Here is a 19,884-nt window from a genome sequence, read left to right as displayed (position 1 = left end):
ATCTGTCTAGGCACCAAGTGCAAGGGCCTGCCCCATATGGTTCAGTTTGCTCCTTCCAACCTACCCATTTGTCCAGTATCCTGCAATCTAGGCCTGCCCTACTGGAGGCCAAAATAACCCATACAATCCTCCCTGCCTTTCTCCCAAGACCCTGATATTGCAAAGAACCCAGTGGCTCTAGGCCTCCCAAAGTAACAAAAACTGAAAAACTAATCAGGATTATGGTAAGGAATTGAGAGCCTTTGTGGGACTCTCCTTCCTCTCCAGGTTAGAGATGTTCATTTTCACAGAGGAGTTCCGGGATGCTTGCTCCTCACTGAGGCTGGGACCCCTAAGCGTAAGGCTGTCCTGCAAAAGCAGGCAGCAAGGGGGCCCTGCTGACCCCTTGCTGGAGACTTCCTATCACTGTGCATGGGCGGGGGGTGGGTGCTCAGCTGCCCCCCTGCTAGGACCAGAGCCAGCTCCAGGGGCAGAAACAGGGTTCCTGCCTCCTCACGTCACTTCCCAGAAGTCCAGGCCCTGATCTAATGCTGTCCAGTGACTCATGATCACGGGCACAATCCCCAAGCCTGGGGACAGAAAGACAGCTGTGAATAGTCAGGGAAGGAGCAGGGGTCTAAGAAGCCTGAGAAAGAAGCTAGTAAATGGCAGAGTAAGGGCGAGGCTTCTGTTTGGCTCTTGAGAGCCTGCTGGTTCTGTTTTGGTCTAGTAACCAATCAGTTCTGGAATATTTCTGCTATGGAGCCGAGCTTTGTCCTCGTTGCTACTGATGCCACTTTCCCCTTTCAGAATCTGTTCTCCTGAGAGAGTAGTGCCTGCCTGTTTGGGAAGTTTTGCCCAAGTGAGCCACACAACTAAGAAGGAGTATTTTTAGCAAAGGCAGGGAGGAAAGAAAGCAGAGAGAAGCATCATTTTCCTGCATTCGGAGAGCACCTTCAGACCTACAAAAATGGGCTTCAAAGAGTGAATGATTAGTTATACCTAGAAGACCTTTTCCCAATCTATGCATCAAGGGGAGGAAAGGAAGAATAGCTACATGTCAAAATCTGCATGAATATGGGTCTTCCATAGGAAAGGAAATAATTATTTTCCCCCATTAATACAAGACATTACCCTCAGACAACACAGTTTTTCATAATTGTCAAAACCTCTCCTTCCTCCCCATCACCACACAGCTACAGCACAATGACAGATGACGGCTACCTTGAAATTGCCATGGTGTCTCTATTCTTGTACCTGTATTGACAAGACCCCTCAAAACACTGGGGCTCCCCAGGTCAGTTCTGCAGCATGTGTGTCTGACTGCAGGGGCATCTGATGACCAGGGAGCCTGAGATTCTGGGCCAGAACTCAGTCAGATTTTCCAGACCCTAAGGATCTATTAATAATTATTGGCCATCGGTTAGGAAAGGTTTGGTGAGAAAAAGACTGAACCAAATCACATAGCATATTCATGACAAAACTGGGATTAGATCCCAGGTTGTCCGAAGTCTAGCAGCATTTTCTGTAGTTGCTTTGTTTTTCTACTTTACTACTGTCACTGCATCATTGAAGGCGGCATGTAAAGTTATTTCTTCAGGGACTAGGCTAAGAAGGAGACTGGGGTAAGATGCCTTGGGTAAAAGGTCAGCTTAAAAATCGTTCATGTTAGATGGCAGGAGGGGCACGTATTGCACATACATGCAGAGGAGGAGAGCCTCCTCGAAAACAAGGTTTCCAAAGGAACCAACATTGCTTCAAATCCTCTTGACTCCAAGCCCATTGGGTATGCTTCCCACAGTCTTTTCCTCTCAGCTAGTGCTGTGGCTGAGCGAGAGAGCAAAGCCATCTCACTGTGATGCTTCCAGACCCTCACGCTCTGCCGAATGAGTGGAATATTCCCAGTGGTTGCCAGCATGCTAATTGTGCTGCCCAGGTTCGTGGGTATTCTGCCTGGAAGTGAATACAAGTGTTTCAAAAATATTAATGAACATTGATAATTAGCATCGTCGTACTGCCATGCTATTGTGAACTAATATAGAGAAAGAATAAAAAAGGAAGCAAAGAGAAGCAAGAAGAATCAGTTTGCATCTCAGCTGCAGAAACTAGGGTACACTTTTCCTAAAAACAGCATTTCACCAGGAGCCTGCCATGCTCTAGGCCACCCAAACCATCAAAGCAGTGCAGGTTTGGGACCTTGTGTGCAGGGCTTTGGTCCAGGACCCTTAGACTTCAGATGAGTTACACCGTGTAGAGCTGTGGTGTGGATCCCCACCTATGGTGGCTTCAGCTCCAACCAGCTGCTCCTGTCTGTATCCCCGAGAAGAGTGTAGCTGAAGGGGCTCAAGCTCTAGGAGAAAGATAGCTCCCAGGGTCACTACTGGCCATCCATCCCTCACAGTCCTGCATCTGAAGGTCCCTATCCAACTTTGAGGCTGAGCCTCTGGTTGGATTGCAAAGTCTAATGCAGACAGCACTGCATGCAAAGTCAGTTTGCAAATAGCTGGAAGTGTCTAGGATTAGACATGGCAGGCCTTTCAACTGGCTATGTAAATAGGGTGGTCCTATAACTTATCATCCAAACCAGCCCAGAGTGGAAGGGGACTATGAGTTAGTAGGCTGAGAAAACAGGGGTACACTGGGACTGTCCCAGGCAACACCAACTATAAGATCTTCCTTCTTGTAGAAACAACGAAGGCTTTCTTGGTGTTGCTGTACAAATCAATGTATCCCCAGGGTGAAGGAGCAGGTGTCGTTGGTGTTGGGGGAAAGATTTGGTTCCCTTGAAAGCAAGCAAAGGATAAAGCACTCTTGCTGATGTTGCTTTATTATTGGAGATAAAATGGAGATTTTGTACAAAACCTATATGCAGTAATATTCAAACTTTACTGTGGATGAACATCATGTGGGGTGTGTATGAAAATAAAGATTCCAGGGTCCCAACACCAACCCCCGCTCAATTGATTCTGACCCTGTAGGTCTGCTGTGGGCTCCAGAAACCAATTTTGCAGAAGACCTTCCAGTATTTGATGATGGATACTCACTGGCCACACCTTTCTCTTTGAGAAAATGGACCTGGGTTACTTGTTGAACCCTCTTAGGCTCCTGCAGATAGGGTGTGCCAGTTTGAAGGTATTATGTCCCCCAGAAAAAGCCATGTAGTTTGAAGCAATCTTGTGGGGCAGACATTTTAGTGCTGATTAGGTTGGAATCCTTTGAGTATTTCCATGGAGATGTGACCCACCTAACTCTAGGTGACAACTCTGATGAGATAATTTCCATGGAAGCATGACCCCACCCATTCAGGGTGGGTCTTGATTACTGGAGCACATATAAGCTCAGACAGAAGGAGTGAGCTTGTCACAGCCAAGAGGGACTCTGAAGAATGCACAGGAACTGAGAGAGGAGCTGTAGATGAGAGATAGTGAGAAGACGGCTGTTGAAAGGAGACTTTTGCTCCAGAGAAGCTAAGACAGGAAAAACACTCCAAGAACAACTAAGAGTGACATTTGTGAGGAACTGCAGCCTAGAGAGGAACGTCCTGGGAGAAAGCCATTTTGAAACCAGAACTTTGGAGCAGACGCCAGCCACGTGCCTTCCCAGCTAACAGAGGTTTTCCGGACACCATTGGCCATCCTCCAGTGAAGGCACCCGATTGCTGATGTGTTACCTTGGACACTTTATGGCCTGAAGACTGTAACTGTGTGACCAAATAAACCCCCTTTTCTAAAAGCCAATCCGTCTCTGGTGTTTTGCATTCCAGCAACATTAGCAAACTAGAACATAGGGTTAGATGAAACATTCCTTAAAACATGTATCAATGAAAGAAGCAGTATTTCATGCAATGCCTTCATCAGTTGGCCTTTTAATTATTGTTTGCTTTTGTAAGCAGTAGTTTATTTAGACCAAAGAACACGAATTAATCTCACTTTTTAGTTATTAATACTGAAATAACCAGTCAGAGGGCAAATAATAATAATTTAAGAAGATAGCATGTAATACATAGACAAAAAACAAGCAAAAAAACTTTTTAAATATACTTTAACATTTTGTCAATAATGCAGCTGTTTAAGTTCTGTTTTTTGCAAAATGAATGCATTTTTTTCTTCCACCTCTAGATCATTTTGTTCTGAACCTTTGTTTAAGTTTATATTTAGCTACTTTTTACAATATAATGTTAGCAACTTTTTAAAGCCTAAGGAGGCTATTTTGTTCAGCAATTGGAGTTAAGCTTCTGTTCTAGTGTCTGCTTATTTGGAATTTCAGCCTTCTGTATCCTCTCTCTCTCTCTCTCTCTCTCTCTCTCTCTCTCTCTCTGCCTCTCTCTGCATCCTCACTCTCTTTTTGTCTCTCTCTGTGTCTGTGTCTGTCTGCCTGCCTGTCTGTCTTTCTGTCTCTGCCATTGTCTCTGCTTCTCTCCCCACCCCTCCCTTCTCTCTCGGGCACATCCTCTGAATTTCCATTTCCAGGGCACGTGCCTCATCTTTGCAACTCCCCTGGCCATTTCTGTATGGCACTCAGGACCACGCCCTCTGGGTCAGCAGTATCCTCTGGATTCAAAGAATCTCTTGCCCTGATTCCTCCTGCGCATGCGGAATTCGTCTCAGAAAAGAGAACATAGGTAGAGTCACGATTAACACTTGTCCTCTCTCTGCTTTGGGAAGAGGCCATTCTTGCCTTTGTGCTCTGCGTTTGGTGTGTCAACAGGGGGCCAGAGACAAAGGCTGTCCTTACGTTACAGTGAGCCAGACCCCTTTACCCTCCTTGCCTGCTCTCACGCTCTGGGGCCAACATCGTGACTCTGAACCTATGCAAAGCTGGGCAGGAAACAGAGGGTCTGGGAACGTGGTCAGGAGGCAGCTTCATGCAGAACTGGCCCCTGGAAAGTGACCATGGAGGCTCCTCCCTCCACTCACCTGGGCTTTCATCCCTGGTTGGACCTTAGAATCACCTGGGGTGATTTTAGGGGGGCTGATGCCAGCCCCACCCCAGAGCACCTCTACCAGCCTAAATCAGTGTGCACACATTCAGCATTTTTTTTTAATTTAATAAATTTTATTTTGAAATAAATTCATTCTTACAGGAAGAGAAGCAAAAACAGTACAAACCCCATTCTGCATTTTTAAAGAGCTTCTGGGCGGTTCTAAAGTGGGACCACCTGCTTGACCTCCTTCTAGTCAGCTCCTCCTAGACTTCATCCTGGAGAAGGTCCCATTTCCTCTCCTGCTCCCCACCTATCAGACAAAAACTGGTCTATATCTTCAGATTTCAGATTTCTTCCCAGGCAAGAGCTCAAGAATCTCAGTGTGCCTGAGTTTATCCTCCAGCATGATGCTCCCAGAGGAGCCATTTGAGTCCTCCTCTTCTTGTCCCATCCTCACTGTCCCCCTGTCAGACAATGGGGTCACCAATGACTCCCTTCACCCTTGCTCTTGTCCAGAAGGAAGGTCTTAGGGAACTCCCCACCACCAGGGGACTGAGAGTCCTCTGAGCCCCTGGTTATGGGGACATTTTTTATTGGACTTCTTCCCCTCCAGACGTTCAGCTAACTCTGACGGTAACACATTGATCTAGTCATTAGCCAGTGCACTGTCAGCCACAGGAAGGGCAGCCAGCCAGGGAGCCCTGGAGGGGGTGAGCCAGCCCTCCCCTGGGACAGTCCTGGCAGCCACAGCCCGAGAAAGGTCGTCTGAGCCCAAGACAAAGAGCCTCTGTCGCCGCCAGCAAGAGAGACGTTGACCCAGAGGCTCAGTCTCCAAACCAAAATGACTTCAGCACAATTCAATTGCTTGTATTAATTAAAGGAAAATGAAACAGTGGGTTTATCACACTTTTCATTAACTCCAAGGAAGTGAAGGGAATGTATCTGGGAGTTGGGAGCAGGCAAGGCTGGAACGCACTGCTGTCCACACGCCCTGGTTTAATTAAGGAGGGGGCCCCGTTGCTGCTTCTTGCCAGCAGTGTTCTAAGAAGAGTGGGGTGGGGACGATAGTGTGGAGAGGAGACTGGCAGGAGAAGGGAAGGTTAGATAAGAAGAAGGTAGGGGTGGGGGAAATTATGTGTGGATTCAGAGATCCCAAACCTCCCGCCATCACATATATAGTGAACATTACTATATGCTTAGCCTGTACTAGAAGCTGTAGAGATTCAGAGAAGCAGGAAGTGAACTTCCCCCTCCAGGGAGCCTGCGACTCAGACAATGGGTTGAATGACCACCCTACAGGAAGCCAGAGGAAACAGTACAAGACTGAGGTTATGCAGGCCACGACGGGTCCCAAGTGCCAAAACCCTACCCCAATTCCAGACTCAAGCATGCCTCTATCCTTCCAAAGATTGGTGCTCTTGTGTGGGCAGTATGCGATTGAGAACAATGCCAGAGCCCCTAGCAGAAAGGGGAACTCGGTGACCAGCTCTCAGGTTGCCAGTAGGCAGCTTGCCTTCCACTTCCTAGAAGAAATAGCCTTGGCTCCCACCCCATTCACTCTTGGGAGGTGAGAAGGTGGCGTAATTGGTAGGATTGGTGGGGCATCTTTGGACCTACTTAACCCAGGACAAAGCAGTTAGAGGGAATTGAGGGCAGCATTGCTGCATCTCCATCACCTTCTTGATGCACCTTTGCTTAAGTCAAGTCTACTTGGGCCTTCTTACTTTGCACTCTCCACTCCAACCAAACCTTTACTCTCAGTTCCAGCCTTCAAGCCTGTGACAGAGCACCCAAGTCAAATATCCCTACTGTGCAAGCCCAACCGTCTTCAGTTCACAGGGAGAAAGGCAGAAAGCCCCATGTCTGCCTTGGGTTTTAAGCCCAGCTTGTAGTACAGCTTTACAGCAATAAAGCTGATATTTTGATCTGCTTGTAGCTCACTTTATCTAATTGTGTTCTATTGGAGAGACTACTGGAGAGACAGATGGATGAGTGAAAGGATTTGGGCATATGTCCCATCATGAACTTCTACCCCACCCTGCAGGCCTCAAGGCAGAGAATCAGTGGGGAGACTGCTTCAGGTATTGCTAGACTTTTCCTTGGCTGTATCTTGCTCCAACCTCTGGGTCAGGATTTCCAACAAATCCACACCTATGCCAGCCAATCAACACTTTGTTCTAAGCATTGCTACCCAGGCTTGGCGAGTGGCCAGCAGGCTCCTTTCCAAGATGGACCAAAAAGCTTCATTGCAGCCAAGCGGGTCAGAAGCATGCAACAACATCTGGGCATTTGATTCTGACTTTCCACACTTAGCAAAGATAGGGATCATAATACTTCCTTCTGCTGGATAGCAGAGTAACAGCTTTCCTTTCTTTTCCAGAAACCCTACTATTTGAGCCAAATGGAATACTGGGCACCCACTCCCTCCTTACTCCTATTTTGTTCCATCTGTTGGCTCTGTCTTCTCTTCTTGCCTTCTCCCTATATGAATTCACCTTCCTCTGGCCTTTTACTCTTTCCCTCCCTCTCTGCATGGATGAACCTATAATACTTCCCCTCCTGTCTGCTTCACTGCCCTCCTGCTAATCTCTTCTACAGCACATGCCCTCAGGCACGCTCCACTGTGACTCACCTCTTGGCAGGTCCCAAGGCAAAAGCTATGACAGGTGCTGACATTTAACCTTGCTGAGAAATTTCCATAGATAGAGAAGCAGCTTCACATGGTGTATTTGGAAGGACAGTGGGGAGGGGGGTGAAGGGGCTCCTAGGAGGCGACCTTTAGTCATTTCAAAGAGAGAAGCCAAGTTCGCCTCAACACAAAGATGATTTTTGATGATGTGAACAGTGTAGCTAAGGAAAAAGCCACCTCCCGAAATTGTCCCTGGAGATATTCAGACCGAGGAGAAAATATTCGATCAAGGATGATAATCTGCGCTCGGTGCAAAGCTAAAATCTTTGACCCATAATGGTGCTTTCAACTCTATAACTCTAAGGAATGGGCTGAGGAAATAGAAGGGGCAATTAGAAACACGATTTATGGCAGAGGTAGAGCTGGAATGGGTTGGGAGGGTGGATGGCAGAAAGAAAGGGGAAGAAACAGGTCAGGAAGCTTCCAGCTCATGGGGGTTTTACTTGTGTTTTCCCATTTGATCTCTTCCTCTCTGAATGCATAGGTTTTTTCCATCTATAATAAATCCTCCTGACCTTACTTGAGGGATCTAGAATCCACTAAGAACTGAAAACTGGGTCTAGGGGAAGAAAAATACAAACTGCTTTGAGTTATGGGTTGCTGGGATTGTAAACTACCCAAGATCAAGGACAGTGTCTTCTAAGTCACCTCTACCCCATGTGCCACAGCATCTAACTGTGCTCGTGAGAGGTATGAGTGAAATCACTGCGGGTGAGGTCAAGCAGAGCAGACTGAGCCAGGGAGCTTTCTCCTGCGAGTCGGTTTCTCTGCTCCTCTGTTTCTAAGATGGAGTAGACCCAGGTGGTGGATGTTGCTAGTCCTTTGCTTTCTGTGGCTGGGTATACCAGAGAAGGCATCCTTACAGGAGAAGTCCCCTCAGAACCATGGGGCATACTTACTGCATCCCAGCATCCTGCGTCTGAGGGGTCCTGTCTCAGGGACATCCCACGTCCCCTGGTCAATGGCCCCATTTGTATCTTGGCATATCTTAATCTGGCTAAATGAGTGGTTCAAACTTACATCCTTCAGAGCTCTCCTCTGTGGGAAGAAATCACTCTTTTTTAAATGCATTTCTGTCAATGATTCTGAATATATTTCTTTTTGCTTCAAATCATGTTACATCAGGATGCCTGGAAATGCAGGGACGTATTGGCTTATTACAGAACATCTCAGTATAAAGTAAAACTGTTGGGCAGACTTGGAGCTTCTGTTTCATATTGTTTGTCAGAGAAGATGTTGTAATCTTGTAGCCTATGATTTTCTTCTTCTTTCTTTTTTAAAAATCCTTTTTGAATGTGGCTTTGGGCTCTTTTTCCAATGGCTCACAGTCCATCTTTCCTACCTGACCCCTCTGCCTTTCTTTGCTCCCTACTTCCTCACACAGCACAGTCTTCCTCCTTCCTTCCTTTTCTTCTGTTCTTCCCTCATCTGTTTCTCCCTCTCCTTGCTCCCCTCCCTCTGCCTCCAAAGTCAGCAGATTCTACTTCTTGGCAGCTAGCAAAAAGAATTAAAGCTTGTATTGCCTTCTGCCCCTTTCTCTGCAACATGGAAACAGAATTTTATATTGCAACCAGGAGTGGAGAGGGTAGGGACAGTTCCCTAGGTCCCCAGGCATTTAGCAGCCTAGATTTATTCTGGTTTAAAAATCTCACTTGGCAGTCAAACAAGTTAAGAAAATATCACCTAAATCACTGAGTCTGAAATGGAGAGATGTTTAAAACTTCCTATGCCCATTTTGCAGCAAAGGCATCTCTGTTTGGGGAAGATGCACGTTTTACAGAAATAGCCAATGGAAAAGTTAGTTCTCCGTGTCCTGATTGTCAGCCTCCATGTATTATACTGAGCCCTATAACCAAAGGGTATTGTGTCTTTTGAAGCTCCACAAGGGCCTCAGTAAGTTTTGCTGCCCAGCTCATTACTTCATAGACCTTGCATGGAATTCAAAGCTTCAGGACTCAAAGTGTGATCCCAGGACCAGCAGCCTCAGCCCCTCCTGGGTGCTTATCCGAGAGGCAGACCCTCAGGGCCCACTCCACACCTCCCACATCAGAATCTGTATTTTCAAAAGAGCCCAAGGGATTTATATGCAAATTAACATCTGAGCAGCACAACTATATAGTGCAAACTTGACAAAATTCATTTCCTTACTTAACGAGGTAGTATTACCGCAACTATCCCCATTTTACATGAAACACACTCTTCCTTCTTCCCTTTATGCTGTCACATAACAGTCCCATAAAAGCAGCGTCACAAGCAGGGCAGATAAATTCCCACATTCAAGATTGTTGAATGGTACCCGTTATTCTCCATGAAGTACCCAGGCTCTGGCCTCTCTGTCTTTGGAAGTGGATTCCTTTCCGTTGTGGGGTCTGCAGCTTCCAGCTAATTGGCCATCAGGGATGCCACCTTTTCAGGGGCCTTCAAGATGTCCATCTGGTCTACCCATGTGGCATGCTCTGGGCCTGTCTTATTCCCTCCAAGGAAAAGAGAATGAGGGGCCCCGTTCCAGGCTCTGGCCAGGCCCATTGCAACTAGTTCGAATGATCAGTTGGACTGAAATACTTGTGGCAAATACTCCATAGGTCATTTTGAGAGAATAATGAACTTGTAGATGTAGGAAGCCAAACTTGCGATTCTGCCATATTTATTCATTGCAGGGGGTAAGAAAAAGTGAGGTGAGACTGGAAAATCATTCTGTTGTGTGATTTCATTGTTTATTCCCTGGAAATATTTAGGTTGATAAACTAGGCTCAGTAAGTGAGGCAATTTTTCATCTTCATTAGAGTTTTTGAAATAAGTAATCTCAAAGTCCCATTCAATATCAAGATTCCGTAAGTCTAAGAGATGTATGGGAAAAAGGATGAGAAGAATTTCTAATGAACCCTGAGCAATTTGGCTATGAACTCAGATAATGAGGCACCAGCATTCAGGGCCCCTACCTCAGGCTGCAGGTGGTTTCTATGCTCAAAGGTGGTTTCTATGGAATTCTCCAATTCCCCTGTGGTGCCCGGGACCAGGGACTAGCAGGTCGTTGAGGAGAGTCCCCCGAATCCTAGGCTGGGGCTCTGTAGGTGTCACATCTGCTTTCCACCAGATTCCCCAGGAACTCAGGACTTGTATCTTGGACTTGTCCCAGTGCCCTTTGCACCAGGCCCAGATACCAGTGAGGCAGCATGCCTGGGGGCCAATCCGTCTGCCCTCACAGTATTTCTTTCATGGGTTTGCACTGCCAGATTGGGAAGCCAGAATATGGGGTGGGGGGATGACTCAAGGTATTTATATAGATAGGGTCCCCTGGAGAAATATTTATCTGGAGCCCTTTGCCTTCTAAGGGTGCCCTGGAAACCAGGATCCAGACAGAGATGGTACAGCCTAGGTGGGCCTGACCTGGGGAGGCAGATGGAGGTGGAAGTGAGTGGTTGGGGAAATGGGCAGGGTGAGTGATGGAAACTGCCCCAAGGCTTAGACTTGGAGCAGACCAGAGTTGCTGTAGCAACTGCTGCCCTCCTCCCCTCCCCCACAAAACACTCTGCCTTCCTATTGTACATCCACGGTGGACCCTAGCTGGGTTGGGTGAGCACCCATTACATCAGAATGTGCTTTGACAGGGTTGTGGGCAAAGTTGTAATCAATTGTAAATGTCCTGAAAACTAAATATGGCTCTGAAGTTTAGAACATACAAAGGGGGCAGCAAGTCTGTGAGAATATACAAATGTCTTTGCATCTTTCTTGGCTTTGTGTTGGTTGGATTTTCACAGCAGTCTGGTGTTTTAAGGGAACTCAGAACATTTGTGTTTTAAGACTGAAGGTCTGTTCTCTGCCCTGAGTCACATGGTGTGCAGTAGGGGGAACAGGTGGCAGAGGGGCTAGCACATTGCAAGAACATGCATTGGTGGCAGAAAGCAATGCAAATATTGCAGCCCCAGATAGATTTGATTCATGAATTGCAAGTTTGCAAGTGCCCAAGAGCAAAGTCTGCAAAGTGGTTCAGAAAGTCTGAGACTGTCCTAGGAGCTATGGATCCACGCTTTGGGGCAAGTAATCACATTTATTTCATGTCTGCAAACATTTATTGAGCAGTTGCTATACAGCAGTTGCTAGATGCTCCCCCCTTCATCCGTGCTCCACTCTGTCTTCTTCAACACACTTTGAAACTGAGCCATCTCTCTTTGCATTCATTTGTAATAAAATGTTAAATGTTCACTTCAGTCTGCCAGTAGATTGTATTGCTTATCTGAAAAAGGCATTTCTACATATTGAAAAATTAAGACGTTGTCTCTAGTAACATACCCTAAAGTCACCCTCACATTTTTTATTACGCTATTGATCATGGCACTTCTTTTTAAATTACCACATTTTAGTAATGCGCTGGACTATTTCACATGTCTTCTCCCAGTTAATTCTGATAATCATAAAAGAAAAAATAATGATATCCCTTCTTACTGAACGATCTAAGAAAGCTAAAGTGATTTTGCCAAAAACACATTGGAAGAAGAGAAGTTTTTGTGTTTTTTTTTTTGTTATATGCCATGCTCTTTGGCCACCACGGTGTCCTCTATCCTTGACTTCACCTTCAAGCCCCATTTTCGTGGCTTTTCCTGTTCTTCTCCCATAAGAGTGAATCCAGTGCTGCCCCTGGTTTCACTACCTCTCGATTGTTTCCCGTCTGTCTCTTTCCTCCCAGAAGGCCAGGGCTTCGTGAGCGAGGACGAGTACCTGGAGATCTCCGACATCAAGCGAGACCAGTCCGGGGAGTACGAGTGCAGCGCCTTGAACGACGTAGCTGCGCCCGACGTACGGAAAGTAAAGGTCACCGTCAACTGTGAGTGGGCCTGCCTGCAGGGAGAGTCAGAGAGGGGCACAAGCTGGCCTGGCAGGGCCTTTTGCTGAAAGGCTCGAGATGCTGCCAACAGGAAAATCCTCGATACATGGCTTTGCCCCTCTATGGGTCCTGCTGCCATTTGCCCTGGGAGTCCTCCCGTGACTGAGCTTTCAGCTAATAGGAGGAACTGTTAACTTTGGATCAGTTCAGGCTTTAAAAAAATGCTGATGTAAATTCAACATCTTGAAGCGAGAATATTTTTTTTCTAAAAGAATTGGCTATTTAACTGGGAGGGAGGGGCTTCCCAAGAAGTTCGGTTGCACAGCAGGTGGTCAAATGGGCCTTTCATCTATTTCATGTGGAGTAACCCTGCATTTTTTCTCATAGACCCTCCCTATATATCGAAAGCCAAGAACACTGGGGTCTCAGTTGGTCAGAAGGGTGTTCTGAGCTGCGAAGCCTCTGCAGTGCCTGTGGCTGAGTTCCAGTGGTTCAAAGAGGACACCAGGTACCTTGCAACGGGAGCAGGGCAGCTCTGCAGCAGAGCCAATGCCCCATTCCCCATAAAGGGGAAAGGCACGGCACGAGCAAAATGCATTACAGCCTCCTTTGTAACAGCATCTCCTTTTAGAACCAGAAAAACAAAAACAAAGGAAGCTGGGAAGTAGGCAAAATGAATGGACCTTGTTTCAGAATCTGAGATTAGTTTTAGACATGGCAGTCTTTCATAACTAGAATCCGATAAATTCAACCTTTTGACCATCCTTTCCCATTTCTTCCTGTTGGAGGCTGTGATATTTATGGTTTGAGTTAGAGGGCCCAGGTGAGTTAGAGGAGAGGCATTTTGAAAAGAGAGCTCCTTGTAGAATTAATCTGTGGTGACTTTGAGCTCTATCAGCCACCTTGTCTTTGGTTGAAGCTCCTTTGTGGAACCAGATGAGCAACACACCAATAGACTTCCTCTTGTTGCAGGCTGGGCACCGGCCTGGATGGAGCAAGGATTGAGAACAAAGGCCACATGTCTACTCTGACTTTCTTCAATGTTTCAGAAAAGGATTATGGGAACTATACTTGCGTGGCCACAAATAAGCTCGGGAACACCAATGCCAGCATCACATTGTATGGTGAGTGCAGGAAGACTGAATGCAGTGGGTTTGCCAGGTGGCAGGTATTGGGAGGAGAAAGCCATCCATTTGGACCATGTCACCATATTGCTCAACCTACCACCCTTAAATAAATGCTTCTCCCTCTCATTTCTTCAGCGTGCAATACAGTGATATTTATCAGGTAATTAATATCTCCTGGTTTACTGATAGGCAAGGTGTACACCTTATTAAAAAATTCTAGATCAAGTTGTATTGTAGTAACCATAAAGAAAATAGAACCAGGGGACTGTTCAATTGTTGTAGTATTACCTGAAGGTCTGGGTGGATAGATTGCATATAATTTTAAGATGCCTTAAGAGTCAATGAGTCTAGGAGTTATATTTATAGTTTTTAATGATTTCAACTGCTGCCCTCATAATTCTCATGCCATGTTCTCATTCATTGGAATGAACAAAGCAAAATCTGAGTTCTCATCAGAGAACTTTTCCACCCATGGCTGAGCATCTAACCCTGCTCTGAAGGTTTCCTCTACTCTATGCACAGAGAGGTCTCCAGAGCTATGGTTGGCCTTCTTGGAAGCTCTCGCTCCACCTTCCCACACTGCTGTATTCATTTCCTTGTGCAACATTCCACACCATGAGCCACAGCCATCTTGTGATATTTTGTGTGTCTGTGTACCTGTGTATTTGCTGAGGTTTGGTTAGAGGGAAACATCTGATGAGTAGGGTGAAGAAGTGTCCATTTTCCATGTGTACCTCAGACCCTGAGCAAGCTTTCAGCATTGCATTAACTAAATCTTGTCCACCAACCATCTGAAATGTGTGATCTATGTCTTTTGTTTTCTCTCTGCATTGTGTGTGCATTGTGCTGTGTGTGTCTTAGAAATAAGCCCCTCATCAGCAGTGGCAGGTGGGTACAGCATGTTCCTTCCTTCCTCTGCCTGCCTGAATGCCTATGCTTTTGAATTTAAGCCTACTTAAAAGATAGGCTTGCCTGCTCCACCTCCCTGATTTATTTCTCCTTAGAATTCAAGGGGTTTGGTTTGCATAATTTAATTAACAAGCATATGATGGCTTTAGCACCCCGCCAACATATCTGAACCATCACTATAGGTTTCAGGAAAGAGTTTTGTGCCCACCAAACAGTAAATTTCTATCCAGTCCATTTTCCGCTTTTGGTACACAGCAGCTCCTAGAGGAACCCAGCCCAGAGACCAAATAAATTATTAGATGATTGTCTCCGGGTAAAGTCACCCTCGTGTGAATGTTTTATTCTAACAGCCCAAGGAAAAAAAGGGCTAATGACATAATTCTAAAGAATTTATGATAGAATAGAAAAACTTGGAGACATTGTTCATAATAGTGATGTCTACCATTTACCAGATATTCAGTGGGTTTCTAGTTGCCATATTAGTGCTGTGCAAGACAGGTTAAGCCTATTTTGCAGTTAAATGAAGCAAAGACCAAAACAGTTGTGTAACACATGAGAACATGTAGTTAAAAAAATAGTCACTAGCTAAGGCAGAAACTTGGAACCCACCATCAGGTACCAGTGTGTTTACCCAGAGGATAAAGAGTCACACACACACATGATCTCACACATTCTCACACGTGCATGCACACACAAACACACACACATGCTCGTACGTTCAGATGAAGCAGCAGCTGGGCTCAGTTCTGCTGCCACACGTGGAACCCCTCCAGCTATACTTTTCTATGATATCATTCTCAGGTACATGGAAAGGTACATTTGAATTTTGCAGATCTGGAGTCAGCTTTCACAACTCTGGATCCAGGACAATCACACAACACTAGACTAGACCTTCCCACACCTTCCCCATGAATGTCCATCACCTGGTCTATATAAAAACTGAGGGGTAAGAATTGGCAAGAGCCACCCATCACTGACCCTGCATCAGCCTTCATCGGTGAGATTGCAGTGACAGGGAAGATGGTCAGGAGACAGAGCCTAGGACTGATAGCCAGAAGACCTGGGTTCCTGTCCCCTCTCTGCCATTAACTGTCACAGTAGACAGACAATGGCAGTGGATGTATATTGACATGTGCAGTCACGTCCCATGTCAGCACATGGGTTTGGGTGTCACTTATACTTCCTGGTCCTTAGTTTCCTCATGGATGCATTTGGGAAATCACTTCCTGCCTCAGTGCTATATGTAGAAGTGTGTGACAATGCAAAAGATGACGTCTCAGTTTACTCAGCTCATTTTGGGACACTATGTCTTGGCCCAATGACTTAAAAATGCTATTGTGAAGTATGAATAAGATCATATTCATCAGGGTAATATAAAGATCTGAAAACTGTTGAATAAATGCAAGTTATTATGACTACACACTGGTATCTGCTATCTCTTTTTATACCAAACCATTGGTCAACTGAATTTCCACTTTCTATTCCTCCAAAGCCTCATGTGTCAGCTGTTTCATATAATTTGCCTTATCTTGCTTAGTGTCCACTCACCTTTCAGATCTCAGCCCAAACATCCCTTCCTCAGGGCAGCTTTCCCTGGTCCCCCAACTACGTCAGTCTCACCAGTATACCTCCTCTTGGGCCATGCTTCTGATTTTTTTGCACTCAGCACAAGTGGGTTCACTGACATTCATTCAACAAATATGCATTGGGGCACCTAGTATGATCCAGGGCATGTTCCAAGTGGCAAGGATCCAGTGGTGACACAACAGACTCCTTGCTTCTATAGACTTCTTGTTGCAGTTGCAATTTTACTGCTGTTTTATTTATTTAGTTCATTTGGCCATGTTGGGTTGAGCTCACTGCTTGAACCCCAGGGCCTAGGTCAGAAAAATTTAGTTGAATGAACAAATGGATGCATATATGCAGATATTGTAGGGTTTTGAGGGTGATACCAGGAAGCTAGGAGTTCAGCTGTTAGGAATTGAAATGCAGCTGCTTTGAATAGCGGCTGTTTGTCTAGCTGCCTTGAGGTAAGAATCTGCTGCTAGCTGATTCCAGAGCTTTGGTTAAGTCAATCTCACTGTCCTTGTTTTTGTTTAGTTTTGTTTTTTTAATCCATGAGAACATTTTAGATATGATGTCTTCTGTCATCCCCACAAAGCCTATTTCTCTGACTCTATTTCTGAGTGGCAATAGCTTCAGCAAAATCACAATGTGGCCAAAGACAGCAGTGTTCTTGTGCAGCTGGGCACCTTTTTATGCTGGTCATGGAAGCTCTTTATAATCCTCAATGCCCCATAAGTATAGCTGATTATACCACCCATTTACTATGTACAGGGCACTAGGCTAAGTGTTTGCATGTTTCATCTCATTTAACAACTCGATGAAGTGGGGAATATATGCATCCCAATTTTACAGATGAAGAAATTGGGAGCTTAGGCAGATTACTCCAATCACACTGTCCTAGAAATGCTTGAGATAGGACTCAGGCCCCTGCACTCTGATCCCAGGGTCTGTGCTCTTCAGTGCTGGTTCAATCTAATGCAGAATCCTAGGGACACCTTTTGTAGGTATTGGTGAATGACTTGAATGGAACCCCACATCAACAATGAGCCTGCTTTGACCCACTTCTCAGACCACTGTTTTCCCTCTTCTACCCATCTAACCCTATGCCCATTTTTGAAAAGAAAGTTTTCACATTTACAACCCATATATTCATGTTCTCATGTTTCCCAAACACACACACACACACACACACACACACATACAAACACACGCATGTCACAATCCCAGTCATGCACTCATGTTTGCCCTCAAACTCGGAAGATTTGTTTTCTGAAAGACCCCTTTGACTCCACACCTGTGAAACCATCACAACACACGCTCATAATTGGCCTCTTACGCATACATCTTTCATATATTTCCGCAACTACATGAAGAGAACAAAGGAAACCGGGAGAAAAGCAATTTCAAAAGAATAAAGAAGACAGAGACTGGGAGACAATGGATTGGTGAGTGGGTTGAAACAGGAAAGGATTAAGAAAAACGTGAGATGCAACATAAGTAGGTGGGCGATCAGCAAAGACCAACCCGGGGTTGGTGGTAAGCTGAGATGCCCCTTCCTCAGCATGCCAGGTGACTTCCCCAGAAACTATCACTCACTGAGATGGTGTGCCAACTCGAGTGACATTTTAGACCTTTAGAACACCCATTTCCCTTAGCCTCAGGTGACTGCAGGCCCTAGGAATGCAGCAGAATGCAGAGGAGAGCTCTGTAGTAGGAGCTTGGAGAGCTGGGTTCCATTTCCTACTTCGAAACATACAAGCCCTAAATCTTGCTAGTCCCTGGGTGTCTCTAAAATATAAAAACAGAACAAGATGGACTGTCCATTTACTGTCAGCTTTTGAAGTTTCCGTTCTGAATTTGTAAAACAATGGGAAAACAGGGTAAAGGACAGTAGTCTCCAAGTCTTAACACCCTTATGCTTGGAAATGATGTGGTGTGCCCTGAACTCTTGAAAAGAAGCCTACACCAAGTGGATGTCAGCTCTGCTGAGTGGACACGGTCATTTGAAGGCCCACCTGGTGCCCTGGCACCTTGAAATCTCGCCAGGCTGGCGGGCAGCAGGGGGGTGGCTGGGCACAGCCTGTGCCCCTCTGACTCAGTTGACTGGACACAGCTGTGCCTCTCACTTTCTATCAACTCACCTACCCACTTTACCATCTCTGGGCCTTGCGCCAGGACCCCACCTCTCTGTCCTTTCAGTGCAACGAGGAAAGATCCTGTACTTGATGGCAGCCTGCACTGCAGAAAGTGTGACGAGCTTAATGAGGCATATAAACGCCTTGATTCCCGGAACTGGTAAGGGAGGGGAACAAAAGGTGCAAAAGAAAGCCGGGAAGGAGAGGTGTGCTGCTGAGAGAAAAACAAATTTCTCAGATTTTATCTGTGAAATTGTAACGACACAAATAAGTAACGTTAAGAGTTAAGTATCAGGAAGAAGGGCACTTCATAGAAATGCTGGCATTGCAGATGATAATGGCAAAATGCTCAGGGTAAGCTGAGGTCTGGTTCTGGACGTTTCCTCACACAAGGCCTTAGCCCTCTCAGATTAGTGGTGACCACTGCCCAGCTCTATTGTCCTGGATGCCAGTAGAATAGGATCTGGGTTTTCTTTTGCTGATGGCTTTTCATCCAGAATGAGTATACACCTCAGTTCAGCTCTCCGAAATGACTTTATTTCAGCTAGTGCACCTCCAAATCTTCTAGGTGGAGCACTCCAAGGCCCCTTACCCCCATCTCACACTCTCCCCCTCAATTCTTTCCCCTCCTCTCCATCACGGTGTCCTAACAGCCACACCTTTCCCCCAGGTGGCTCCAAGTGAGAAGTGAGAAGGAGACACACAGACCTGAGGATTCTCTTCCCAATTCCAAAGATTTGTCCTCAATGGACTGCACTGTATTTCCCCTTCTCTCATTTCCAAACCTCTTGGAAGGTAGGACCAGTGCTCACAGTGTCCACTCCTCCAGCCCCATTCACACCTCCGGCTGCACAATCTACCTCCCTCCTTACACAGCGTACACTCTGGACCACGCCAGTCCACCCCTCTGCCGCCTTTGACCCTCCCTGTCACCCCATTACTGCCTTCGCCGATATAACCCTGTGGGGATGCTCCTTTTACCTTCCCTCTCTCCTGCACCACTACCCCATAAATCTTCCCAGAATAGAATGACAAGTAAGAAGAGAAGGGTCTTCAATGTCTTGAAGCAGCTTACAGAGCAGTATTCCTTAAGCTGAATTAGACTCATTTTGGGTGCCTTAAAAATGAAGGTTTATGGGCCTTGCTCCCACCTCTTTTAATCAGAATCTCCCAGGAATTCCCAGGAATATGCCTAAATCAAGCTCTCTAGGGGAATCTTTACACACATTGACGATTGATAGCCTCTGAGCAGTAAGTGGATAACACCCAAATCTGTATCTCTAGCTCCCCACTGAATTCGGAGCAAACAACTCTTCCTACTTGGATGTTCTGTGGAAATCTCAACCTTTATCTCCTGAGCACCCCTTGCCCTCAAATGTTCACCTTCACATCTACACACTTTCACTAGAATCTGGACAGTCATTTTTGATGTCTAGCTCTCTTTCACTCCTTACATCTGTCAGTCCATGTATCCTATGAAGTAGCTTGCAGGCTTTTCTCTGCACAATTCACTCTGCTTCTCACATGGTCTGTGACATGTATCTCTCCCAAATAATTATAATAGTCTCTGTAATGCTTTTCTCATCTTTAGTATCTCTTTTTCCAGTCTGCTTGCCACAGTGGGGCCAAGCAATCTATCTAAAACTCAGAATGGACCTTGTCATACCGCTGCTGGAAAGCTCTGCCTACCAGAAAGGAATGGCTGTCTTTTCTCTGTTCTTGCACTGAGCTCA

General features: G+C 45.9%; 1 protein-coding gene across 4 annotated transcripts in view; it reads left to right on the top strand.

Annotated features, from left to right (window-relative positions):
* OPCML (opioid binding protein/cell adhesion molecule like) overlaps nt 1-19,884 on the top strand; it is a 1,144,289-nt gene that overhangs the window by 1,110,791 nt on the left and 13,614 nt on the right. For 3 of the 4 annotated variants that reach the window (XM_037841988.1, XM_037841987.1, XM_037841984.1), the window contains 3 exons: nt 12,277-12,414; nt 12,802-12,922; nt 13,387-13,538. In XM_037841988.1, coding sequence (XP_037697916.1) covers nt 12,277-12,414; nt 12,802-12,922; nt 13,387-13,538 — 411 coding nt within the window. The remainder of the gene's footprint in view (nt 1-12,276; nt 12,415-12,801; nt 12,923-13,386; nt 13,539-19,884) is intronic. The other variant, XM_037841986.1, reaches the window with a different exon arrangement.

The sequence above is a fragment of the Choloepus didactylus genome, chromosome 6, assembly GCF_015220235.1.
Source record: "Choloepus didactylus isolate mChoDid1 chromosome 6, mChoDid1.pri, whole genome shotgun sequence".
Taxonomy (NCBI): Eukaryota; Metazoa; Chordata; class Mammalia; order Pilosa; family Megalonychidae; genus Choloepus; species Choloepus didactylus.
The sequence above is the reverse complement of the archived record's forward strand: the minus strand, read 5'-3'. Positions and strand labels throughout refer to the sequence as shown.